The sequence below is a fragment of the Petromyzon marinus genome, chromosome 31, assembly GCF_048934315.1.
Source record: "Petromyzon marinus isolate PM22_M1 ecotype Great Lakes invasive population chromosome 31, UKy_Petmar_22M1.pri1.0, whole genome shotgun sequence".
NCBI classification, from domain to species: Eukaryota; Metazoa; Chordata; class Hyperoartia; order Petromyzontiformes; family Petromyzontidae; genus Petromyzon; species Petromyzon marinus.
This window is the reverse complement of record NC_133697.1, coordinates 7,377,259-7,404,928: the sequence shown is the minus strand read 5'-3', so window position 1 is coordinate 7,404,928 and position 27,670 is coordinate 7,377,259. Positions and strand designations below refer to the sequence as shown.

Here is a 27,670-nt window from a genome sequence, read left to right as displayed (position 1 = left end):
TTATTAACGTGCGTGTATTAACAAAACAAAAAACAAACCTGCTTCACAGTGGACATTAAGGATCCCGTGATGTCATTCGCAAGAGTAGGCCACCGCATGCCAACGTCGTGGTACAAATTTTGCCAAGTTTTACAAAACATCTGAAAATTAGTGAGTTGCCCCTAAATTGCTAAAACTTGGCAAGACCCTCCAAAAAAAGTCAAGAGACACCGAGACTTTTCTGGATACACTTGTGTAGTAGTAATAATAAGATTGAAAACCCCTCTCAGAAACCAAAGAGCAATTTCAAGTTCTGCTCTTGGCTACTGTTGACCCCAACAGTGTTCATTACATTTTGATTTAAAGCTTTCGTGACTGCAGGGATTCATATTCATTACATTAATGTGCTACCATCTAATCACCACATCCGCGTACCATTTGACTCCTAACAACACAGCGACGTTTCAGAAATGTATTAAATATGATGCTTTCTCACTAAAAGATATGATTCACCAATGCACGCTGAACAACGTGGTGATGTATAATCAAAAGAAACCCTCGTGACCGACACAGCAAAAAAAAAGGTGGCGGCATTTATGCCACCAGTGGTATTGACAAGGAGCATTAATTTTTATATTGTATAAAATGTCACAACCATGTAACAGTTGACATCACATTGAAAGATATTAAGATAAATCATCTTAACACGTTTTGCAAATTACAGATTTGATCACTAAGCTCGTTGCGGTTCGCCAACTTCATGATTTGGTGAATTGTCTTGACTTGGGGTTGTTATTCCAATCAAGAATCAATGCTTGTGTTTTTGTCATTGCAGTGAATGTAAAGCCTCGAGTGGCAGTAGTGGTTACGCATATCAATTGCTCATCCTCGCCGTCCTCAACCACAATACAGCAGCACCTTCGATTAGCACGGTTGGCTACGTACAGTGTGAAAGAAGTTCAACACATATACAGCAGCACGTCAAAACACTTCTATTTCTGCTCTTTTCCTCACACTGCTTCGCTTTTGGCATCCCCTCCCATCGTCTCTTTCCTAAAGTTGTACAACCTTGGGCAATGTTAAGAAACGCATTGACGCTTATCTCTCATACCCTCGGTAGTGATATTTGTTGTCGGCTGCTTGGCATTTGGGGTCTCTGGGCATGTGCTCAGCGTCCGTGATAAATATACAGTACGGTAATCCATCATTTAATGAGGTAGTAGATGCGTTCCTGAAAAGTGCGGCGTTAAGCAAAAACGGGTTAAGCGAGTATATACGTTATAGGGTATAAATGAATATATGCATGAAATGAAAATTAGAATAACATTTGCAGTATAAAATGAGCTTGCAGTCATCCCATGGCAGGACAAAGAACTAAGATGAGAGTACGCCGCATACTGTATCATTCCGTTCGTACTATACTTAGCACATCTTAAGCATTCAATCATGTCACTATACACGAGTTGGTCTACTCGTTAGTTTATGATACACCAGATTCTAACGTCATGTGTGTCCTGTGCTCTGTTCCCATGTGCTTCTCAATTCTGTTGGCACTTCCTGACTCATTTTATCCTTGCGTGAAGCATGCTAACACTCAAGCTCCACTATAAATTTGTGTAAATCCCTAGATGTGCTGCCAGCTCCCGACCATCCCAGCAGCCCAAGCCTGGAAATACGCGATGCCAGAATACCATGAGAAACTTTACACATTACAAACGTTTATACTTTTGAGTGATGTTAGTTTGCTGTATGGCACTGTCAAATTATTATTTGGCACCTCTTTGCAGCCGTTCATTTGTAATGATAATATTGCACTATTCACGATCCCACAGCTCTTGCTCTCTGCACAATTAGGCCGCTATGCACCCACGGCATTGATAAAATGACCACCGTCAACAAATGGGTGACCATCATATTGGCAAAGCTAAAAAAGCAAAGCACCTCTTTGCAAACAATGTGGAACTGTGTTTTCAAAAAATCTCCCTGCTTTGTAAAAAAAACATGTTTAGTGTAGCATGATCCACTTAATGATATGCCACTGATATCTAATGACCGTCTTACTTTATTCTCAACAGGTGATAGAATGTGTGAAAGTGGTGGTTTATTTTTGATAACGTATATATATTTTTTAAATAAGTGCATTGAAATAAATGGGAGACGTGCAGAGGGTTTTAAAATAAAAATATTTTTTTAAATAGGCTTGTACGTATTTTAATAAATGTTGTTTCCGTCTATATCTTATGCCCATTATTTTCGTGGGGTGTCTATAAATGGATCACCCTGTATATTATTGGCAAAAGATTGATCGCAAAACATACAGCTGAATTAAGCACGTGTGCGGGTGGAGCAGCGTCACAGTAACGCGTGCAACCGTGCTAGGAACGTAACAACCCGAGGAAAATTCCCGCCCACGGCTAATGTCAGTGGACGGTGAAATCTGAAGCAGCTGTGGGCCCCAGCATCAAACCTCTTCCTTTCAACACTGGCCGATGCATTGAAGTGTGGTGGTAAAAAAATAGCTTTCACTCCCAACATGTGTGGGGGAGACCTTAATCCGACAGTGAATTGGACAAAGGGTAGTAATTTTACGTCATTGCTGAACCGAGGTGTTTCAGGGCCCCCAGTACAATGCCCGTTATTGAAATTAATTACATCATTATTCAGGATTGAGCAAATAAAGCCAGCGCACCAGTAAGCATAAATCTCCTTACAAACAAGCAAGTGCTTTAGCATGAGAAATTGACTTGTTCATTTCTTTATATAACCTTTCATGAGAAGTGCGCTACATCTATTAAATGGGCGTCCACGTGCGCTACATCTATTAAATGGGCGTCCACTTTACTTTAAGTGTGCACATTTGCCCAAGTGAAATAATAAACATACACATTCCAGCAAATGTGTTGCGACCATCATTTTATATTGCTTTCCAGTCATTGTCCAAAGTCATAGAGGAGTTTGTGAAAGCATAGTACGTTTGCGCAAATGCTATTTGTTATGTGTTTTTTTTACGTTACTGCTGTTCTTCAAGGAACCCAAGACATCAATAGCATTCAAGACATCCTTGTACTGCTGGATGAGGGATCTCCTACATCATGCGGTTCGCGGGAGTAACTGGACCATACTTCACCACGCCAATCAGTGCATGTCGGTGAAGGCCGGCAGCATAAACGTGGGAGCGTATTACAGTACAGAAAGGGATTATGTTGTCTGCTGCTGCTGATAACGTAGCCCAATAAATTGTTACGAATTAAAAATAAACAACAATGCAGGCAGAACACAACCCAAAAGCACCTCTCGTGTACACTGTCGTGGCAAGCTAAAAATCAAACGTAGCACAAAATAAAATAAAAATACGTCAAAATATACTTTACAGCTCTTTGTCAATCCACTGCTGGATGAAGGACAGGTCATGTGGGTTGTTTCATCATACTTCACCACGCTGGCAAGTCCCAGTTGGTGGAGGGTGCCAAGTCCGGTTCAGAGATAGCACTCGGCACTGATGTGGCTTGGAATCACACTCGGGTCACCGGGTTCACAGCGCAGTGCGCTAACAAAGGCAGAGATCCGCTTCCCTCTGCCCAAATAAACGGCAAGGCTCAAAAAGCCCACGCTGACAGATAAAACGATGATTTAGGAAGAGCTTAAAGGCAAACACGATATAATATTAATATGGGAAATTCCGAGGGAAGGCAAAACAGCACAACACTCCTTCTCTCTCAAATGAGCACGGTACAGTTCGCTGTGTCCTCGGGAGCGGTTGATTAAGGAGTTAAACGAAATCAACCATTGCCTCTGGGACAGCAGCAAAGCAGCATCGTTGCACGATGCTACCATGGTGACACGTCTATTAGGAATTGGGAAAGTGCTCTCTGCAGCCCTGATTTTGATTGGAGCGTTCTTTATGGCAACACGTTTGGCACTTGTTATCTCCCGTTGCATTACTCCTCCTAAACTCTTGACAAAAGAAAATGGGCATTCTGACAAGCTGTCGGGGCCAATGACAATTGTCTGCAAATTATTTTTAGTTAAATCGATGCAGGTGAACGAATGCTCTCAAATTACCACTTCGAGAATGTTCCACACGCCGCACCATGTTAGGAGTTGTACACCGCTAGCTGCCACTGCTATTCATTGGCGTAAAATAAAATTTTTCGCTCCGGATGACGCTGCAAAGTATTATCTGTATTTTGATTTAGCGTGCTGATCTTAAAGGTGCATTGAAAAATTTGATACTCCGACTGATGCTTCTGTTGTTGTGGAGTAACTCATGCAGCCAGCGATGGCTCTAGGATTTGGTGTTACATGTTATTTATGTAGTTTATTGTAAAAATTCGGTCACAGTCCCTATGATCACTGTTAAGTTGCAATTATGGCTTTATTTTTTGGTGATTTCGAAAAGTTTTTTGGTTTGGACATGTTTGTTTTGTTGTAGTAGGGAGTTAGACTGATGGCCTTAATCTTAGTTGTCTTGTGGTTGTTGTTGTTGTTTGACTTGCATCCCACTGGGATTTTTTGCACACAGCGTTGGTGTACGGTACTTTTTTCAGGAATATTTTGCTGTTTTTTCATAGATTTTCTGTTTGCACAGTCACATAGTCACTTTAAGATGTTTTCTTGTTCGTGTGTTTTTGTTTGTTGTGGTTACGACCGATACAAGAGCCGAATGAAACTGAAAAAATGTGTTGCCGACGCTTTGTTTTTTTTGTTTAACTACGTACAGTGAGAAAAAAGTATTTGATCCCCTGCTGATTTTGTACGTTTGCCCACTGACAAAGAAATGATCAGCCTATAATTTTAATGGTAGGTTTATTTGAACAGTGAGAGACAGAATAACAACAAAAAAATCCAGAAAAACGCATGCCAAAAATGTAATAAATTGATTTGCATTTTAATGAGGGAAATAAGTATTTGACCCCCTCTCAATCAGAAAGATTTCTGGCTCCCAGGTGTCTTTTATACAGGTAACGAGCTGAAATTAGGAGCACACTCTTACAGGGAGTGTGCTCCTAATCTCAGCTTGTTACCTGTGTAAAAGACACCTGTCCACAGAAGCAATCAATTAGATTCCAAACTCTCCACCATGGCCAAGACCAAAGAGCTCTCCAAGGATGTCAGGGACAAGAATGTAGACCTACACAAGTCTGGAATGGGCTACAAGACCATGGCCAAGCAGCTTGGTGAGAAGGTGACAACAGCTGGTGCGATTATTTGCAAATGGAAGAAACACAAAAGAACTGTCAATCTCCCTCGGCCTGGGGCTCCATGCAAGATCTCACCTCGTGGAGTTGCAATGATCATGAGAACGGTGAGGAATCAACCCAGAACTACACGGGAGGATCTTGTCAATGATCTCAAGGCAGCTGGGACCATAGTCACCAAGAAAACAATTGGTAACACACTACGCTGTGAAGGACTGAAATCCTGCAGCGCCCGCAAGGTCCCCCTGCTCAAGAAAGCACATATACATGCCCGTCTGAAGTTCGCCAATGAACATCTCAATGATTCAGAAGACAACTGGGTAAAAGTGTTGTGGTCAGATGAGACCAAAATGGAGCTCTTTGGCATCAACTCAACTCGCTGTGTTTGGAGGAGGAGGAATGCTGCCTATGACCCCAATAACACCATCCCCACCGTCAAACATGGAGGTGGAAACATTATGCTTTGGGAGTGTTTTTCTGTTAAGGGGACAGGACAACTTCACCGCATCAAAGGGACGATGGACGGGGCCATGTACTGTGAAATCTTGGGTGAGAACCTCCTTCCCTCAGCCAGGGCATTGAAAATGGGTCGTGGATGGGTATTCCAGCATGACAATGACCCAAAACACACGGCCAAGGCAACAAAGGAGTGGCTTGAGAATAAGCACATTAAGGTCCTGGAGTGGCCTAGCCAGTCTCCAGACCTTAATCTCATAGAAAATCTGTGGAGGGAGCTGAAGGTTCGAGTTGCCAAACATCAGCCTCGAAACCTTAATGACTTGGAGAAGATCTGCAAAGAGGAGTGGGACAAAATCCCTCCTGAGATGTGTGCAAACCTGGTGGCCAACTACAAGAAACGTCCGACCTCTCTAATTATCAACAAGGGTTTTGCCACAAGTACTAAGTCATGTTTTGCAGAGCGGTCAAATACTTATTTCCCTCATTAAAATGCAAATCAATTTGTAACATTTTTGACATGCTTTTTTCTGGATTTTTTTGTTGTTATTCTGTCTCTCACTGTTCAAATAAGCCTACCATTAAAATTATAGACTGATCATTTCTTTGTCAGTGGGCAAACGTACAAAATCAGCAGGGGATCAAATACTTTTTTCCCTCACTGTACGCCGCGACCCCCACCAGGCGTACGTAGCCCAGCCGTGCTAATCGGAGATTTCACCCAAGTCTGTTTGCCACAAAAAATAACTTTGCGCCCGATGACTAAATGCCCCGTAATGCATCCGTCTGATGTCTCGTCAAATATCGAGCAGGTGAAGTAGGGCGAGAAGCCTGGATAGTGCTTTCATTCATGGGCGACCAACCCACAATGAACGGGAGCCAGCCATGGGCTGCTGCAAGGCTATGTCATCAGAAGAGGGCAGGCGATGCATTCAAATCCACTGTATACTATACCGTTCTCAAATATTTACGCTCCGTGCTTTCACAAACTCTCAATGACCACGGGGTTCAAGTTACGGTAAAATAACCTCAACTACGCACATGGCATGGGGAAGGCCCTCACTCAGCGGTGGATTGACAAAAGGCCTGTGTGAATATACTGTACACGTACAATCATTCTGGGTGTAAACCCCATATTCTGTTGTGAAAAAAAAATAGATTTAAATGACCTAATTTACAAAAGTGCTGCTTATGAAATAAACTACAATTCTTTTTCTTCAAAACTGCAAGAACTTTATGCTGTAGAAAGCATAACATTGTTTTTTACATTTTTATTATTTTATTGTTTTATTTGTTTAGGGTTGGATTTATTGGATGCAAAGAGCTGTAATGTCTCGTGTAAATGGAGCAATTCAATTTAGAGTTTTGCTTGTTGATCCCTCAAATTGCTCGATCACACTCATGCTGGCAAGTGGGCCTCCACTGAAGGAAACACCAGAGAGCTCCTCTAGTATTTGGCCTACTCTTTCATGCTGGCCAAACGTCTTAGGAGGTGGGATTACCGACACTTCACCCCACCACACAGAACCTGCCAATCAACTTAAGTCGACATTTATGATAGGTGGTCATAGATGGGGGGTGGGAGGGGGGGGCGGATTTGGAAGAAAAAAACCACGCAGTGTTGTTTCCACTGCCGCACTGAGAGAACTAACTGAACCAACTGCCTCGGGACTACAAGTCCAGTGTGATGACGATTATTATACCATGGTAGCATTCGGACAAGACACATATCAAATATGAATTGTGCGGTCATTTGTTGGGAATAGCCATGTTATAGATTTGATTTAATTAAATCCAGTTACATAATTTATTTATGGAAAAAATATTTTCGTAAAATGCTTCTTTTAAATCTGAAGACCAAACGATGTTGGAACACAATGGTTGTGAACTTTGTTTGAAAGGGCAGACAAATAAAACCACACCACTGCAAATGAATAATCGCCACACAAGTTACATATTGAAGAACTTTGTGTGACATTTATTGAGTGTGTACACGTCGCCATCGATGTTGTTTTTGATGGCGTGTATGTTTCCTTGATGGACATAATTGCGCTTGGGCAGGACACGATCGCTGGAAGGGATTATGGCAGATGGTCCCAAGAACAATGATGGGAACGAGTCTGGGAGGAGGTGACAACGGCAGAGATGGAGTGATGAAATCCAGCTCGTGTACATGATTATTACGTACTGGCATGATGAGTGATAGATGGTGGTGGCTTTGGGAGGCCTTCATCCAACAGTGGATTAACCAAGGCTGCTGATGATCATATGTTTTCTGTTCGCATAATATCACAATGTGCTTTAAGAAGTCATCTGCCAATGTATTTATCAGTCACGTACCACAGGGTCAACGGGGTTTATAGCGCCTAATCTGTACTTACTGTTCTTACACAATTTATTGAATCGTGAATTAAATGAAAAGTTAAGTGTAATGTAAAACTGTTTAATGCAGCCATGCCTCTGGGCAAAAGAGAAAGCCAAAATGGATATAACCAGCAGAACAGCCTGGAGGTAGAGGTGCAGCTCCTGCAATTGCTTGCTCACGCCACTGCTGGCAGAATGGCATCCAGGCGAGGGAGTTCTAGACAGCCCCTCTGGAGGGTATGTTGGCCTACTCTTCCACACTGGTCAGACATGCTGGAAGAGGTGGGAGTGACCCACGGTTTACCACACACCACACGCGGCCTGCCGATTGCTAACTGTGGTGTGCACATTTATAATGCCTGGGTTGACAAATGTAGGGGGGGGGGTGGATGTCATGCATCAGGTGCTATGCCAGGAGATCAAACCGGTCACTTCTGGTTTGCAGGCCCAGTGTGTTCACCATTACTTTATGATGGCAGGATCCTCTGCTTTTGGTAAACCCTAGCGAGATTGTTCGTGGCATTTTCATCTTAGAAACCACTGAAATCTTGACGATCTGGTTTGACACAAGACATAAGTCACTGTCAACCGAGATGTACTCGAATAAACTTAGTCAGCTCCATCAACAAAATGATCAGTAACCTCGGCCGCTCTTGTAAAAGCGGCAATATGTTTCTTTGTTATTGTTATCTCTTCGTCAGATAAAGGATAATACTAGCGACGGGGGAGAGTGATAAACCCCAGTGGCGATGTCTGTTTTTAATTAGTATTCAATTAAAGTAAATGGAATGTGCAATCCAAAGGTTGAACACGAAATTTAACACTCTTCTGAAATTCGTGGTCCGCCAGGAAGTGTCTAACTGTGTTGTTGGTCTGCCTGGATGTACTTCACATAATGTTTTTTCAGGTTTGTTGAATTCTCGTCTCTCATCTTTTTGTTGTATTTACCTCCGTGATTTGGTCTTGACACCTGATGAAGATCGCTTGCGTTGTGATCGAAACCTCGTGATTGTTTTTTTATTTAATATAATTTTATTGTATTTCTACATACGTGACTTGACCAAAAAAACCAATGAGTAATTTTGTGCAGTCACGAAAGCTTTAATACTTTATTATTTCAATAACATTTTTATTTTATTCTGAGAATTGGAAAAAGCTAAATTAAGTCAAAATCCATATTTTATACGACTGTTTTTTATGCACAGTCATTGTCAATGGACACTGATGAGTCCACAAACTCAATACATTGAAGAAGCCACCTTTAATCATGGGTGACTGCCAAAATATTAACCCAAAATCTCAGAGGTGCCGGCTCAGTGCTTACAACATAGCATAAAACCCCCTCGGCCACACCGCCACCTCATGCCCACAAATTAATTTAATGAAATTTGCATTTCTACATCGGCCCAACATAGTTAGAAAGCCTCTCCTCTCCCACAGGCTTGCACTCTCAAACTACTCCAAGGAGCCGAGCAACTGAGCTATGTAATGAGCACATTTGTGAGTACATTACTATACAAACTCAGTGACTTGTTAGTCAATAAAGAAGTTATTTAATTGAAATATTGTTTTGAAACACAATATTCATGAACATTGTAAAAATTTCGATTTAAAGCTTTCGTGACTGCAATGATTCATCTTCTTTGGTTCTTTCGGTAAAGTCACGTAGAATGAGAATAAAATAATAAATTGATAAAATAAAATAACACAATAATATTCTCACGACGTTTCGGCCACAACACAAGCGGCCTTCATCAGGTGAAGGGAGCGAGACTGTCTGGTAGGACACTCCAGCGCTGTCCTACCAGACAGTCTCGCTCCCTTCACCTGATGAAGGCCGCTTGTGTTGTGGCCGAAACGTCGTGAGAATATTATTGTGTTATTTTATTTTATCAATTTATTATTTTATTCTCATTCTACGTGACTTTACCGAAAGAACCAAAGAAGAACATTGTAAAAACATTGATTTTTGTTTCCAATGCGGAACCATAGCGGTACAAATAATCACGGCACAGCCCGCAGGGCTAGAGGTGACATCGCATAGCTGCGTTCATCCAGAAGTTGACTGATCATGGCTGAGGATTATTATCATGAACTCTCTCGTGTTGATAGATGATGGACAGAGTAAGGCTTGGGCTTGTCAGTAATCATGGTCTCAATAACAACATCATCAAAGGTGGTGGCTAGGGGCACTACTGCCTCGTTTTTTTGCGGTTGTGCTGTATACATCTACAATGTTTGTGCGGGTCGTACCGCGTGTTGTTGGGCATGATGTCCAACGTTTTGTCTAATTGCTGGGAGCTTCTTTAGGAGCTGAATCAAGCAGCTCAAGTAGTTCTCCCTCGATCACACAACATTGTCTGGGAGGAACTCACCCCACACCCTCTCAAACCCCACCATACATTATTTCTCACTAATCAGGATCACAAGCCTATTCTCTTTTTTTCCATCTTATTTAGGCTTTCATTTTTGTATATTCTCCTTTTTTTCCCAATGTAATATTTTCTATTGATATGCAAAGGTCCTAAGTATAATGTTGGCAAAGACAAAAAAATCCCTGTATTGCCTTTAACAGACTGTTGAGCAAGTGCTGTTAGCGAGCACCTATGATGGCCGTCACGGCAAAATTGGGGGATGGGTGGCCAGCAAAATGCCCGGCCGCCAGTGCCGAAGTTTAAACACTGCGCCAGTTACTCATTTGAGGCTGAGTCGACCTAGGAGAGGCCCAGAACCGGTTCAGGAAATAGTCGCTGGTGTTGGCCGTGAGTGGACCTATGCATATCAATAGAAAATATGACATTCGTAGTGCAGCGCAGGGCGCTAACCTCTACACTACCACCCGCCACTGTGGTGGCACTGTCGCTTGCACATGCCGCTATCAATCCCGGCACCCCGGGTTCCAGTCCAAGCCACGACTAACATCAGAAATGACTGAAATTCAAAAGTCCCTGCCCCTGCTGACCCCCGCCTCCCGGACAAAAGTAGGGACAAACAGCCCCAATGGCCAATAAGGCAAGGGAAGCCTTTGTCCATCCTGCAGTCGATTGACAAAAGGTTGTAGATTATTGACTATTTTATGCATTGCACATTGCCTGCACCATTGTTGTCTTTAGGCACATTGCTATGTTGTTTCTCATTGTGAAGTTCAGCTTTCCAAAAGTGCTCCAACCCACTTTCATCGGCCTCCTTATTTCGTAATTTGGATCACGATCCTCCATTAATAACTGCCCGAGGTAACATTATACACTTCTAGATTTGAAGCTTTCGTGACTGCAAAGATCCATACTCTTTGGTTCTATTCGGTAAAGTCACGTAGATTTTTGTTGTTTTATTTTTTACCTACGTGACTTTACCGAATAGAACCAAAGAGTATAAACATATACACTGGTGTATTTTCCAGTTGTGCCCCTGAAACAGATTGTATTCAATTGTTTTAGCGAGTGTGTTGTAAATTACCTTTGTTTTGCTTAGATTTACCTTGAGCCAAATATTTTTCAACGATGTTTTTCTAATATTTCCTGTAGTTTATTTAAGTTGGTTGTCATAACAATGCATTTATTTACGGTATGCTCTTTAGAGATGTGTTACATGTTCTTTGTAGATTAATATATATTTTTCAAAATTTATTCATCAAAGTGGTATAAAAACACACATTAATTCATGAAATAACACTATTTTTATACTAATGTACCTTAACTAAAATATATTTCTAAAACCATTCCGAATAGGATTGACAAACCAAATGATTGATTCCATTACATTATGAATCAGAACGTATTTGTCCTAAATCTGATTTTCGATACGATCCGAGCCATTAATCGTCATCATCATCAGCCATGGTCAATCCACTGCTGGATGACAGCCACGCCAAGTCGCTGCCATCTCTTGCGATCCTGCAATCCAGGCCACGTGATCGTATCGTACTATATTACAAACACAAAGTTTTGCTGGCTGGCGCATGATGACGTCACCGCATCCCACAACGTTGAGCTGGGTTCGTGCGTCGCGCTGACGTCACGCCTCCCTACCACTCAACCTCCATTCTGGCCATGTATCCCGCGCAAATGCGCGAACAGTGGTAATGAAAAAAAATCCGAACTGCGCATCCCTAGTGGATACACACGGTAAAAAATAGAGTCCAGGCAAGAAAATAAATCTGCTCATACAAAACAAGTACATGGGTGGGCGAGGAGGGGTGAGTGGGTATGTGGACATGCGCAGGCAGGAAAGGAGGATTGAACAGAGTTGAGGTTGGCACGGTCAGGGAAGGCGGGGGACTGACCTCTCGAGCACCAGGTCAGCGGCAAAGACCAGCTTGCCAGGATGGGTCATGGACCTCCAAATGAGTCCCACCATGAGCACTTCCAGCCAGCAAGACTCCAGTAGCTGTACCTGGTCCTCCAGGTTGATGTCCATGAAGCCTGCAGTTAAAGCAAGCACAAGCAACCAGACAGTCAGACAGTGACCCCCCCCCCACCCCACAGGACCCTCCCCACTGCCACCTCCCCCCCACCTACACAAGCATGAACAACACACAAGCACGCATGCAAGCAAAAAATACATATGCATGGTTTCCACCGACACAAACAAGTACAGACAGGCGAACAAGCCTGCCAGGATTTGAAATAAAACACAGGGCTCTTGAGCAGTGCGGTGGGGGAGGAGGGGACAGAAGGGGGAGGGTCGGTTATGTAACACGAAAAAAGAGGGGGCAGTACGAGTATCACGACAACAAGAATAACGTGGCCATTATTCGCAACCGAAATGCAGACAGGAAATGCTAAACTAAACTCAAGGGCCAACCACACATTAGAAAAAATGGTTTACTTAGATACAAAGCGACATTTGTAAATTTCAGCCTGCTGATCATTCTAAGTGTTTTGTTTTCTTTGCACAAATGAAATAGTTGTGGCTTCGCAAGAGCACTGGGATGGAAGTAGAGAAATATAATCTTTCCGTTGAAAATATAAAAAACGTTCGCGTTAATGAAATAAAATAATCATTGTGTGCGCGTGTGCATATGTAAATATATTGACTTAAAGCTGCCGTGACTGCAGGAATTCATACTCTTTGGGTCTTTCGGTAAAGTTCACGCCTGCTGTATTTTTTCACCTGAAGACGATTACTTGTGTTGCGATCGAAACGTCGTGATATTTTATTATTTTTCTATCTACGTGACTTTACCGAAAGACCCAAAGAGTATGTAAATATGTTACGAATCATCTACTTCGCATGCATCACATGAGTGTTCATGGTTATGTCATTTAGTTTTTATTAATGTTTACCAATAATAATAAAATAAGACATGACCCTGCAAAACAGGTAAAAAAGTCTGATGTCCACATAGGGTTGAAAAATATAATTATACACAAACGTTCAAATCCCCTGCGTATATAAATATGCAAAAGAGTTACGCTGACTCGTGGCATCAATGCACTCACTGTTACATGATCAGAGCATAATTTTCAGAGCAAAGTGAGAATATTAAGTGACAATAATATTTAATCAGCGCAGATGTAGAATAAACATTCTCAAAGCTTTTTGGACCACCCTTCATCCTGGCCAGGTGGCTTAGCGGCTGAGTGAGCAGCTCGCACTCAAAATGTCGGCGAGTTATAATCCGATAAATTGTGTACTACTTTGTTGGGTAGCCAACAGTGGGCTTGTCTTTTGGACAGACTTGCCCCTGACATGCGAATGCGGGATTTCCACCACTGCTCAGGGCTGTAAACGGAAGATAAGCACTGCCTCAAAGCAGTACGATATCTTGGCCAGACTGAAACAAATAATGAAATACTATACCTTGTGGAGCAGATATGTGACTAGAGTTCACGTGTGGCAGTAACCATTGAACATGGTACGAGGGGGCATTAACATGTCGCTTTCAGAAAATTACTTCTGTACGGTGGGGTAAAGTGTGGATACTCCCATCTCTTTCAAGATGTCTGGTCAGTGTGGAAGAGTAGGCGAAAATAGCTTCTAGGGGAGTTCTTTAGAGCTCCATATAGTGGAGGTCCTTCTATTAGCAGTGGCACGAGCAAGCAACTACGGAGCTGCTCCTTGACCACCAACTTTACAATGTCCATCTGGACAATATGTACGAGATTAGCTCTGCTAGGGCTATCGACTTGGCATAAAGACTTCGCAGGAACAAGCCGACTTATTTTCGCATGACATATTTGGACCTTGTAAAAGAGCGATGTCAAAACACCTCTTGTGAAAACAGCATCCGAGGAAGTCAAGTCTGCACGTGACAGTTCATCGAGCAATTTTGCATCTCTCGATTCGCATTCAAATCCACGCTTATAGCCCTGTGAAAATCACGTCGTCTTATATTATCACAAAAGATACGAATTTGCGCCTGTGTGTGATCTCTATCCCCGACACCCATGGCTGGACAAGAGGAACTGCATCTAGGGCAGCACAGTGGAAGCACTAGTGCCTCATCGCAATAAGGCCTTGGTTTGATCCCAACTCGGGCACCCTTTCTATGTTGAGTTTGTATGTTCTCCCCCTGATCTTGCATGGGTTTCCTCAGAAATCTCCAGTTTACTCCCATAGCTACAAAACACTACAATCGTAAGGGCAAACCATCCAAATGCTTAATAATTACCTGCAGATTACTGAAAATGGAATTACACAAAGGAACATTGTCCCTGTCCGCAAAAGAATTGGCAGAACCATCCTGAGAAAGTCTTGAGACTCCTGGCAATGTAATTTTAGTGACAGTATTCTACTCAGATATCCTTTATTTGTATCTTATCATTTCTAACAATGCGTTTAAGAGATAACAACAGAGGTAGCAAAAACTCTACGAAAGGAATAATATATAATAGGATACATTTTTGGCAACGGCCTTCTTTGTAACATATGCCTCTCTACTAGTGAAAGTGGACATTGCTAATAACCTTGCCTATGCTATATTTGCTTCCCTTTAGGGTGGCGTTATTGACAAAGCGTTAACTCAGTTATTTGTGCTTTGCGCACCCACTGCCAACGCCGTCTGACATTATTTTAAGAGAGGCACGTTAGATGAGCGTGCGAGTTATTGTGTTTTAAATACATGAGATTATATCTACAACACATATTTGTTTAATTTTAGCATACTTTGTAAAAGATTATCATATTTTTCAAAAAGGTAAGAGTCAGGTTATTTTGGATGGACTTTCTCTACAGAACGGATTATGTATGGCTTTGTTTTAAAATGGTTATTTATGATAAAATACAGCCAAAATGAATCCTAGGACAAACTTGTTTCATTCATAAAGCTGTCGCGGAAACATTAATCTGGCGGTTGTTTCCATTGCATTTTGAAACTAATAAGTCTGAAACTCCCGTCTGTATACCAACTCTGAAAAACGAGTGCATCTACTGACATGTCTGTCACAATTCTAGTCCACTGTACAATTATCCGTACTAAACTGAAAGTTGAATCGAAACGTAACACTTGTTATCTAAATCATTAACACCAATATTTCCTACCGTTCCAATTAGATAACTCGTACATGTACATTCCACTGAAAATTAGTTTAAAGTTTCCCCTGTTGACGTCTATCCACCGCCTATGAGCAAAATTCATTGTCAGAGTTCCAAAGTGGCAATGACTAAATTAGACCCTAATTTTGTAAAAATGTTTAAATTATAAAATAGGAAGTTGTAGGCACACTCAAGTGTTTCATTAACTGAGCCCCTGACAGACGTTATGCTTATTAGAATCACCCAGGGTCGTTTGTGTGTTTCCGCAACAGGCTGAGTTTGTTTGAGCTCATTAAAGAAATTAACAATTAATCTCAACCCAAAATGTCGTTTCCACGTTATCAAATATTGACATATACAGCAGATGACCTAAATATACTGCATAATGAGAAGCTGTTTGCTGAAAGAGGAAAATGACCTAGGCTACAATCCACAATTTAGTAATTCATTTCTGTGTAAACATTTCATGAACAAGTCCACCAATGATGTTACATTCAAATGGTCCCATTTCTCTGCTGAAGTCCACACAATTATAGATTCCATATTCTTTGGGTCTTTCGGTAAAGTCACGGAGATAGGTTCAAAGAAAATAACACAAAACTACGACGTTTCAATAGTTTTTTGTTATTATTTTACCGAAAGACCCAAAGAATATCAATTCCTGCAGTCACGAAAGCTTTAAGCCAAGATTTAATTTTAGATTCCCTTTTTGCCAAACCGTGAAGGGCAGTGGTTACCTCGTCATTTACCCCTGTGACATGTGAAACTCTCTCTACATCTTAGAAGGGGTCCGATTTCTGGGTTACACAATTCATGATTTTTGCTTTTAAATCTGCACAACATTTCCTCCTTTGACTCTAAATAAGAAAATCAATTTGCCTCGATGTAACTTGGCACGGTCACCAAAACTCACAAACCAAGGCCTAACCAAAATATATTGCAAGTACATTTTTTTACGAAATATTAAACAGCCACACTCAAGGTTGTACGAAGTAACAAGCAATATATATGCGATAATTTGTGCCAGACAAGAAGAAATGCTCTCATCAAAGTAAATCACGGCAACATTATAGCCCGCCATCAAATACCCCACTGATTTTACATTTCTATCTTCTACGGATCGAAATGGTCTCCATTATTCTGTATAGGGTTGACCATTTGTGATCTGTCAATCATCAGGCTCCTTATTTTAATGTACTTTCATGCTCCAATTGCTTTCCATGGCGTCTTGAATCACGGCTGAGTTGTATTTTCTCCTAATAGATTTGCAGGCTTCTACAAATTCAATCTTTCGTCGATCAACTCATCCCCCTTCGACAGCGATGTATCCTTAACACAACCCACTTATACTTTTCGTAGCAGGCAACATGATGTCTCCAAGAAGTTTTTGTTCTCTAAGCCACACTCTGTTCCTCTGGCTGTTTATCAATGGGGAGGACTTTGTCTAGCAGTGTAAAGATCATTCCACATGAGGAAAAGTGCTTTAAATGTTGTAGGTTAAGCTTAATAATTGTTTCTGTGCTTTAAGAAACACGTGCAAAATACGTGGGTCTTTTCAACCGCCTATATGTTGTCCTTATTCGTAATTGATTTCCTTTCTTGGTGAGAATTTCAATTTTTTATCTTTTATTATTTTGCATATTACTGAAGGAGCAACCACATACTTAAAACTTGATGTGAATGACAGCATAACCATTGTTAAGATGGAGATGCAGGTAATTTTGTCAATTTAGATGAAAAACCAACTATGACTGCTAATATATGGCAATACTTCAATATACTGTATAGGATCCACAATAATTATATTGCCTAACAATCTAAATATTATTGTATCGTGGTTATAATGGCTGATTTAATATTTCATCACTATTTCAGTACCATTTAATTCATTATTTCTTGCGTAACTTACAGCATGCATTATAGATTGTAAATTCTAGATTATTAATATACCTACACCATGCTTCTTTTTATTACACCGAGTGATCTACAGTTGAATAACTTTTTCAAATTCTCTTTCCTTTGTAATGGAAGTCCAAAAAAGCAATACAACACACGCAAAAAAAATCCCAGCACAATTAACAAGTTATGGGAAAGTGGCATCGCGATAATGGTCATTTCGTCTCACAATGCAACATGTGAAACAATATCGCAGCAAGCCCATATCTAACAATAGTTGTTCTCCAAAGAATCATGTCCTGCATTAGGAACACAACATTATTCCCATGTCCACCAGTGTCAGGAGTTGGTGGACGAGAATCAATAGGGCGTGCGTCTGCAGCAGGCAAAAAGTCCAGTCCACACACGTGTGTTTGGCAAAAATACGACCAAACTCTCATTCACGCGCATGTGCAAACACAAGACAACACTAAGATCCCCCCGTCTTGCCTTAACGGACTGTGGGTGCAAGTGCTGTTAGCGAGAAGCACTTATGAATGCCGGCACGGCACACGAGGTGGTGGTTGGCCAGCACCACGCCAGGCCGCCTTTATCTCCGCAGCGGCGATGTATACACACCGCACTCGGTACTCATTTGAGGCTGAGTCGAATTAGTGGAGGAGGGCCAGGACCGGTTCAGATATACTCGTCACTGGGTGTTGACCGAGTGGAAATCGAACCTGGGCTGCCAGGTTCGTAGCTCAGCGTGCGCCAACAGCCACACCACCGCTGCAAACACACGCACGCTCACATAGACATGCACATGACCCGATGGAGAAGAAATCCCCAAAACCTCCCATGACTTGTGCTGAATGCTCGCCATGCATATCGTACTGATAAAAAAAAAACTTTGCTAAAATAATCCTGCAGGTGACAGCCAGGAGCACCGAGTTATTTTGTTGAATTAAGCAGGATAATTTAAGCTGGAGCAATGAAGGTGTGTGTAACAATCTTTGAAATAGCGTATTCAACAAGACCACGCGTTAATTGTGTTTTAACCGACCGTCTGTGTTGCTTTATACAGTTTGCAAATTTTGCTAAACCCTGTCTGATTTAGTGTGATACTCCGTCTCTCTGTATCCCCTGGTATATCTGTGTTAATTCCCTCTACTTAAGGTCTGCATATATACCTGCGGTTATGTGTTTCCTCTACCTGATGATAATTGCTTGTGTTGCAATCGAAACGTCGTATATTATGCAATTTTATTTTTTCTTATTTCTACGTGACTTTACCGAAAAAAACAAAGATTAATTCCTGCAGTCACGAAAGCACAAAATCTAGTTTGAAGCTGTGTGTAGGCGAGAACATATAAAACCAAATTGTCCCCGCTAAAATATTATTTGGTGCATATGGAAGCTATGTCAAAATCACCATGAATGAGCACATTCTCATCTGATATTGGAAGCGAAGCAGAATTGAGCCTGGTTAACATCTGGATGTGTGACATCCAGAGGCACGGAGGTGGCCAGAAGATGCATCTGTGTTCACGACACGCCATCCCCCCTCTGGAGGTGGTGTGCAATGGGTGTGTGTGCAGCATGGAGCTGTGTTGACTGCACACGATCGCCTCAGGTGGTTTTGCGTAACATGAAGTGATAGTAACCATAACTTACATAAACATTTTCCATTACGGCAACATCACGCTTGATTAATACAAATGTCAAAAAGGTCAGCTTCAAAAACTTAAGACCATATCGATCAGGATGTGCCAGATCCCATCAGACCGCGGAAGCTGAGCGGAGTTTGAGCCTGGATAATGCACGGAATGGGGGACCACCAAGCACAAAAGAGTGGAGTTGAATGCGATGTGGGTGGTAGAGGGTAGTGCAGCACAATCGATTATTGTGCTGTATTCCCTCCACCTTCACCAACCTGCACTGACCAGAGTGGTGATGTTTGGTCAAATAACCCTCACTGCCTGCATGCAATGGCTTTAATCCAGCAGTGGATGAACAATATGTGAGATGGGATAAAAAAAAAACCCTCATCACGGCTTAAAGGGCTTGTCACCTAAGCTCGCTACGGGGAAGCCATGGTTTGCTTTTAAGGTGTGCTACAAAAACGGAGCCAGATAGTCAGCCACAACTTCCCTAGGTGCGCATACACTGGGGCTTATACGTCAGCCGGGTTTGTACGCGTCGATGACTCAGAAATCTGTTCCACGCCCGAGATATACATCCAGTGCACATATCACGATGGCTGTGGATACCCCATTAGTCACGTGCCGCCTAATCCGCAGTCTACCAACGAGCCAGAAAATATTCAGTGAGACAATAAGCCCTGCACGACATTGAGAAGTATCATGGGGCCAACTTAGAAGTGCTGCCGTGATTGTGATAAATGACAAGAGACGAATGAGCAATCAATACACCGTCGAGTTTAACCTGCGATAAGTATAGAACAGAATTAAGCATTCTCTGACCGTGATGCACGTTAAAGTTAGCGCTTTAATTGGACGCACTAAAGTCGTGATAATCGTTTTAATTAATTTTTCAGATCTACAAAAGAAAAGTGTGGGTGCCACATGGTAAAATCTTTTTAATACGGCAATAAAGCAGGAAAATCTTTTCAACTGCTCTCTTGGGGCAAAAGATACATTTTAAACAACCCATCTTTAAAATAAAGTAATTCAAACCACGTTCATCGTTCAGAGTCACAACTAAACGTCTGACAATCGCTAAGAAGCAGATGGAATCATCAAGAGCAACATGGCACTTCAACTGGCAGAAGATCCAAACATCCTCGGCATGGAAAAACCTTAGTGAAACGGAGACACATCTGAACGAAAGCAAACGGCAAAACTCTGGCTTTGTGGTGACACAAATGTACATATACACCATAAGTGCATTTTTCAAGTATAAAGCATGGTTGCTGGGCACAGGCCTAGACGCTCAAAGAGTAAATACATTTCTTTGAAAGTGCAAGGTTGGGAAAGAGACGAGGTGAAGGAAATCCAAAGTCGAGTATAAAGAGAAGTGTTTTGACCTGCAGGATGGTGGTTGGACACAGTACAGATATAAGAGGCTGTGTCTGGTAGACCAAGTCCTCAACATGGGTGTAGAAATCAATGAGTGAGTGAATTTAACGGGAACAGTAACCAGCATCAAACAGAGCGGTGACAAGCAGGCAAGCAACGCCGCTGGTGACTTAAGCGACCTCACTTCTGGGTCATCAATCAAACCCGACCACTTTACGATCAATCCAATTAATTGTATCCACGCACCCGCGACCGCCGATCGCGCCCGTCCACCGCGCAGCTTACCCGGGATCTTTTTGGCCCAGGCGATCATGTGCACGAGCTCTCGGTCGGCCAGGTTGGTGAGCACATTCATGAGCGAGGCCTCGGAGAATGGCTGCTTGGACTCCTGCAAAGACAACACCTTGGGCGGCTCCGCCTCCATCAAGGAAGTGAGCATCTGGTTGACCGCCGGGGGCTCCGACGGGTTGCGCTTGCACTCGGGGGCCTCCGGCGAGGCGGCGGCCGGCGCCGGGCTGGGCCGCCCGGTCGCGCTGTCCGTCTCGCTGCAGCTGCGCTTGTGGTTGGGAGGGTTCTGCGCGGGGTTGCGCGCAGCGGCGCCGGCCGGTCCTCTCAGCGCTCCGCCGCCACCCCTGCGGTCCCTGCGGCACGCTTGAGCACGGCACGTAAACGTCCGGTGAGATCAACGGTCGACCAAAGCGCATTTGACGTGCGCCCTTTCGTGGCCGTCGTGAACGCGGGTGCGATTTTCCCGGGATAGGCCACGCGTTGAGCGTTTCCCTTCTCGGGCCGTTGCCATGCCGTGCTGCTGACACCTTTTTCAGGAAGTGAAACTTTCACTAGCGCACTAACTACTGCGGGCGTTGTCACGAGTTAAAAGATTGAGAGAGGAAATGCTCAACGCTTAGCCCAAACCGGAAAACTGCACTTGAATCGTAAATATGAATAGAGGTCATTAAAACAAATATATATTTTTTTATTTTACAAGGGAAGACCCACTGAGCTACGCAGCTCTTTTTCAGAAGCGACCTGGCTATAAAACGAGAGCTCAACGAAGTGGTTTTGCGGAAATTTATAGCAGCCAAATAATCAAAATGCACGTTCATTCGAAATGTGAGGGGGAAAACCGGAAGACCCCGGAGAAAAATCCACGTGACCACGGTGAGAACATGCAAACTGAAAATAAAGAGGTGTCAGGACCTCCTGTGAAATAAGCAAGGGAAACTGGATTTAAAACACTCTCTCTGAGCAGATCCCACTCGTGGAAACGATTCCGCCAGGTTAGCGGTAACAATTGTAGGGATTCTAGCTCCACTGTTAACTTTTTATGGCCGAGTTTTGCAACCGACTCTTGGGGTGGCTTGCGAGGATAAAAAAAACACACACACACACACACGGCTCGCCTTGACATAAAGACATACGGATTTAGTGAGATAAAAGACAGATCAACATGAGATACAGATGAGAGATCTACTGACAAGAGACATATATCGGTGGGATGAAAGTGAGATCAACCAGAGAGAGGGGAGAGGAACGGGAGAAAAGTAGCATAAAATAGTGGCTACAGGTATGGAGATTATAACATCACCACATGATGTTATCGTAACATTTGTACACGTGCACTGTGATCTCGAGTAGCCCCTCCAAAGCACATAAAACATTTTATTGTGTGGTCCTCCGCGAAATAAAGTTCAAGTTCCCTGGGATAGAGCATTAATTTGAATTGCCACATGCTGTGTACTAAGTCAGTGTGGTTAGCAGTTTGAGAAGCCAAAGCGTATTGTCTCATACACGTTACACAACAGGGCATGCAAGTGGGTGATATTATTCACCTGGAGTAATTCCAGTAATTATAACCATGGCACTACCTTCATTGCTTTGACAGTGGATTGCGAGGAGCAACTCGGGATATAAATTGGCATGAGGAAGGGACAATTTATTAAGTTCGACTGGTTTTGTTGAGTGAAGTGAATGTATTACGGACGATGTGTAAAAGGTTAAGGTTACAGGGATGGCCTCCCAATTGTTCACTGAGGCCGAAGGGCCTCTGCTATAGACAGCCTCTCAAGAGGGCATTTTCGACCAACTGTTCCACCCTGACCAAGCGTCCAGGAATTGGTGAGAGCGCCCACAATTTACCCCGGTGCCCGTGCAGACGAACAACACCTCTTGCAGCGTTTTGATCTACTTCAGACTGTTGTGAACGTATTTTGCTGGCCTCAATATCCACGGTGCTTCGTCTAAAGCAGGAAGCCTTTGAAAGCGCCGTGGAATTCAAACAGCAGGCTTTGAATGTAACATTCAAAATGTCGGTATTATTTTGTCGCTGAAATAACAAGGGGAACATTGTACGTTCACTTATGAAATGAAATTGCCACAGTTAAGTGCTCAATAGTGTTACAGGACGGACTCCACCTTATTTTTACATAATCATAACTTGTGCTGGCCCAGGCATTTTAGCTAAGTTATATCTATGCTTATAAATTATAGTTGGCACCACTGAAACGGAGCTTAAAAACGATGTCCATATGGCAATTTATCATTACTTTTACAAAGGCTTATACCTGGGATTTCTCTGGATAAGTAGCAATACATACATCACAGCCAATGCTATAATAAGCACATGGGACTGGCCTGAGTGTAATACCTCTTCCATAATCTCAATTACAATGTCTAACCCTGTTCTTACCCCCTCAACACGTAAAAAATATATATACCACCACTTCTCTAGGCGTGAGACATATACCTTGGAACATACATTTTATTGTACCTGATAAATGTGATTACCACTAATGGATATGCTTTACAAATACAATAGAACCCCTCTTAACGACCACCCCTGTTAACGACTGATCACTTAACGACGGGCCTCCATAGAGCCCAATGTCTTCGTTTTCCGACCAGTTGTAGGTACAGTAAATATTAATTAATGCATTGATTAACCATGTTTCTATTAATATTATGTGTTTATAAAGTTGTTAGTATCTTCATGTATAATACCCATTGTTTAAATATATAAAGTAAAAAATTTTGGGTGAAAAGGGTAACTTTCGATGCTATAGGAACGAATTGATCCATAAACGTGCATTTCCTATACTCGCTTAACGACCAAATCACTTTGCGACCGGTTTCGTGGAACCAATCATCGTCGTTAAGAGGGGTTTTAATGTAATCTAACGAAGCCCCCACTCCTTATAGAAATCGATGACTGTCGCTTCGGGACGAACGGCCATTACCTTAATTCTAGATTTGAAGCTTCCGTGACTGCAAGGATTCATACTCTTTGTTTTTTTCGGTAAAGTCACGTAGGTAAAATAAAATAAATGAAAACTAAATTTAATTAAATTTAGTTGTTTTCATTTATTTTATTTACAACTAAACTAAATTAAATTTAGTTGTTTTCATTTATTTTATTTTACCTACGTGACTTTACCGAAAAAAACAAATTTAATTAAATTTAGTTGTTTTCATTTATTTTATTTTACCTACGTGACTTTACCGAAAAAAACAAAGAGTATGGTCATTACCTTATGAAAAAATAAGAATAGGTTTTGTCCTTTCTGGCAATACAACGGGTGTTAAGATGTTCAAACACCGAATAGAAAAATTTTGCAAGGAATCAAGTTTGCATTAACCACACGTACTTGTGGTGAACATGCAAACAAACATGCTCTGATAATACATGCATTGTTTTTTTAACTGATTGGCCTACACCAGAGACAGCCTTCTTTAGGGCCTTCTCTGACTTGACACTGGTGAGACTAGGCATGAAGAAGGCTGTCTACGGTGTAGGCCAATCAGTTTAAAATATAATGCATATATTATCAGAGCATGTTTATTTGCATGTTCACCAAAAAGTACTTGTGGTTAATGCAAACTTGATTCCTTGCAAAAGGTTTATATTTGTTGTTTGAACATTTTAACAGCTGTTTTATTGCCAGAAAGGGTAAAACCTATTATTTTTCATATCATAATGACTTTTGATTTAAAGCTTTCGTGACTGCAGGGATTCATATCATTGGTTATTTCGGTAAAGTCACGTAGAAGGAAAACAAAATAATTAAAATATAAAACAATACAATTCTCACGACACAAGTAATCATCATCACCTGATGATGACTGCTTGTGTTGCAGTCGAAACGTCGTGAGAATTTTATTGTTTTATATTTTTATTATTTTATTGTTTCCCTTCTACGTGACTTTGCCGAAAGAACCAAGAATATCACAATAACTGTTAAGAAAAATAAGTGGGATTGGGCAGGACACATCATTCGAAGCGGTGATGACCGGTGGTTGAGATTAACATAGTGGCAGCCAAAAAAAGGTAGGAGCATGCCCAAGAGGATGACCAACGGAGAAATGGAGCGATGACATTGGCACGGGGGGCAGACGCTACATGGACTGTGGCACTGCATGACCGTGATTGTTGACAACTGCTTGGGGATGCCTTCATTTAGCAGTGGATAGACCATGGCTGATGATGATGAACGTAATTACTTGCATCCTAACTCTTTAAAACACGAGAATGTACATTCATGCTGCTATTTCTTATTATCCATGCTCGCAAGCTGTTCACTCTACAATCTTGTCGTTATTTTTACAAAGCTTTTACAATTTTTTTGCACACAATGCCATGTCAATAATACCTGCTATAATCACCCAAGAATGTCTGTCCTTAACGCTCATGACATCACTCCACATCGATCAGCCCCCCTCATTAATATTCATGAGCAGGTGACGTCCTCCAAATGGACCCCCCCCCCCGACCCCTCCTCATTAACAATCATGAGCGGGTGACGTCCACCAAATGGACACCCCCCCCTATTATTATTACCGACTATATTGAGCCAAGAATGTCTGTATGCAACGCTCGTGACGTCACTCCACGTCGACCAGCCCCCCTCATTAATAATCACGAACAGGTTACGTCCTCCACATGGACCCCCCCCCCCCACCCCTCATTAATAATCATGAGCAGGTGACGTCACTCCACATTGAACAGCCACCCTCATTCATAATCATTATAAGGTGACATCCTCCAAATGGACACCCCCCCCCCCCATTCATAATAATTAGCGGGTGACGTCACTCCACATGGGGGGCCGAGGCGCCTCCTCCCCCCTCCTCGGCATCAACTCACAACCCTCACTACAAACGCTGAACCCTCATGTCACGAGATCTCCGTAACGTTGTTGAGACATCAAAGTAAAAAGGACGTCAAGATGAACAAGGGATTACAACCTTAAAATGAAATAGGTCTGTGTCACCGCGCCCTTACAAATTGCACACGCATTGATGCAATGAATATCACGTCGCTGTCTGCTTTTCGCTTGCAAGTTTCAGATTGACTGCAATACACCCGTCCTTGGATGGGCAAAAGGCTAGTTAGACACATTTATCCTGACAGTGAGCAATGCCCTCTCCACAGTGTATCCCTCTTTGGCAATATCTAAATACGTCCTGTACTACGTTCCATCCACGTCCATTGATTTACACGTGAAACAAATCCGTTCCAAATTCCTGCGCGGCAGCCAGATGCCGTCCAAGTCTGCCTACAACTTTGCCGCAATAACGTGGTGTCTGGTTTGTGACACTTCCTTGCAAGCCTCTAGGCTTGTCAAGTCCTTTGGTATAAAAAAAACAAGTAATGTGTTGGTCGTAGGATGTTTTCACAAAGAGAACACAAATAATTAGCTTTCCACCGTGCATATACGTGAGCTATGACATCTTTAAAATTATCGTGCGCATTTACTGTTTAATTCACGATGGATTCTATTTTGGGAACTTAATAAATATTTTAAAAAGCCTGAAAAGACCCGTGTCCCTCCAGTAAAAGTTCCTAAACATGATGGGATTTAAAATATATATTGAAAGGCACCTACAAAAGCTTTGTGCATGTACAAAATATCCGGAAATATGTAACATTCATTCAGGCCACAATAACAATGGAATAACCTTGTTTCACTTCCACTGAAACAAATGTTCCGCTGTGTTCTTCCTGTGGGCGCGAGTTGCACAGAGGTGGCAAGCCATGGTCTGGTTCTTTCAAATTACCTTAAATCTCAAAGACAGAACAAACAATACGTAACACATAATTTGTTCCCAATCTTTTTTCCGATGTCAGGGTCTTTGGTTATCTGCCCATGTTGAGCTTGCATCGTTTGCACGGATATCAAGAAGCCTGGGCGTATATCCTTCCTTATTACATAATTGCACGTTTGTTTTCGTTGAAAATCTTTTCCCTTTTGAATATGTACGACTCGCGAGCACATCATGATGGCAGAGGCATGCTGTCGATCATAAAAAAAGAGCACAGGGAAATTGCCGTTACACAATACGCACAAAATACATAACGCAAAACCGCATCCCTGCATTTTTAGTTTTTCTGACACCGTGAGTGGGGCGAGTTAAGTGGTGGTGGTGGTGGTGGATGAAGTGTGATCCTGGCAGGAGAAGTGGGTAAGGGGTGGGGGGTGGTGAAGCCTGCGAAGGCTGGCGTACCATCTCGAACCATCCCGACCTCGTGGCACTTGCGGAGCCGACACGCCTGGCAGCTCTTCCGCCGGTTCTTGTCAATCGTACACTGGTTTGTAGCTGGGCAGATGTAGTTTGTCTTGCCTGTCACATGCACCGCACACACGGGGCAAAGGAGGGAGCCAGGAGTGGGGGAAATAAATTAATTTACGAGGGTGGTTTTTGAGATGGCCGCGTAGATCAGAGGGGTCAGAGGTCAGAGGAGAACACAGAGCTGGCACCGTCACGATCCGGTATTTGAAAGTGGACAGCCGCCCATTATTAAAGCAGGTTCTCAAGTGTAGTTCGTTCACAAGTCGCACCTCAGTCACCAATGAATCCACAAAAAACACTCTTTAAAATCTAGGTTTTGCACTTACAATGGCTGACTATGAAAGTGCTGCCCTGAGTGTGGATAAGAGCTCACTTGAAGGGGTTTTAAGTAGTAGTTCTGAGATAACTCCTTCTGTGGACTGTTCTCCAAACAGTGCCCTCTGAGGGTTACAAATAGATTCTTTATTCTTAGTTCTTTCGGTAAAGTCACAAGACGACCGTTTGTGTTATGGTCGAAACGTCGTGAGAATTTTTATTGTTTTATATATATTTTATTATTTTGTTGTTTCCCTTCAACGTGACTTTACCGAAAGAACTAAGAATATGAATTACTGCAGTCACGAAAGCTTTAAATCAAAAGATTCTTTATTATTTACATGATGCCAAATAGCAAACAGGATTAATTTGGGGAAAAAATACAACCAAATAAAACAATTA

General features: G+C 42.3%; 1 protein-coding gene across 8 annotated transcripts in view; it reads right to left on the bottom strand.

Annotated features, from left to right (window-relative positions):
- LOC116947742 (estrogen receptor beta) overlaps positions 1 to 27,670 on the bottom strand; it is a 146,642-nt gene that overhangs the window by 57,731 nt on the left and 61,241 nt on the right. For all 8 annotated transcript variants that reach the window (XM_076070808.1, XM_076070809.1, XM_076070811.1 and 5 more), the window contains 3 exons: positions 26,888 to 27,004; positions 20,672 to 21,037; positions 12,280 to 12,418 (listed from right to left, as the gene is read on the bottom strand). In XM_076070808.1, the coding sequence (XP_075926923.1) occupies positions 12,280 to 12,418; positions 20,672 to 21,037; positions 26,888 to 27,004 (622 nt within the window). The remainder of the gene's footprint in view (positions 1 to 12,279; positions 12,419 to 20,671; positions 21,038 to 26,887; positions 27,005 to 27,670) is intronic.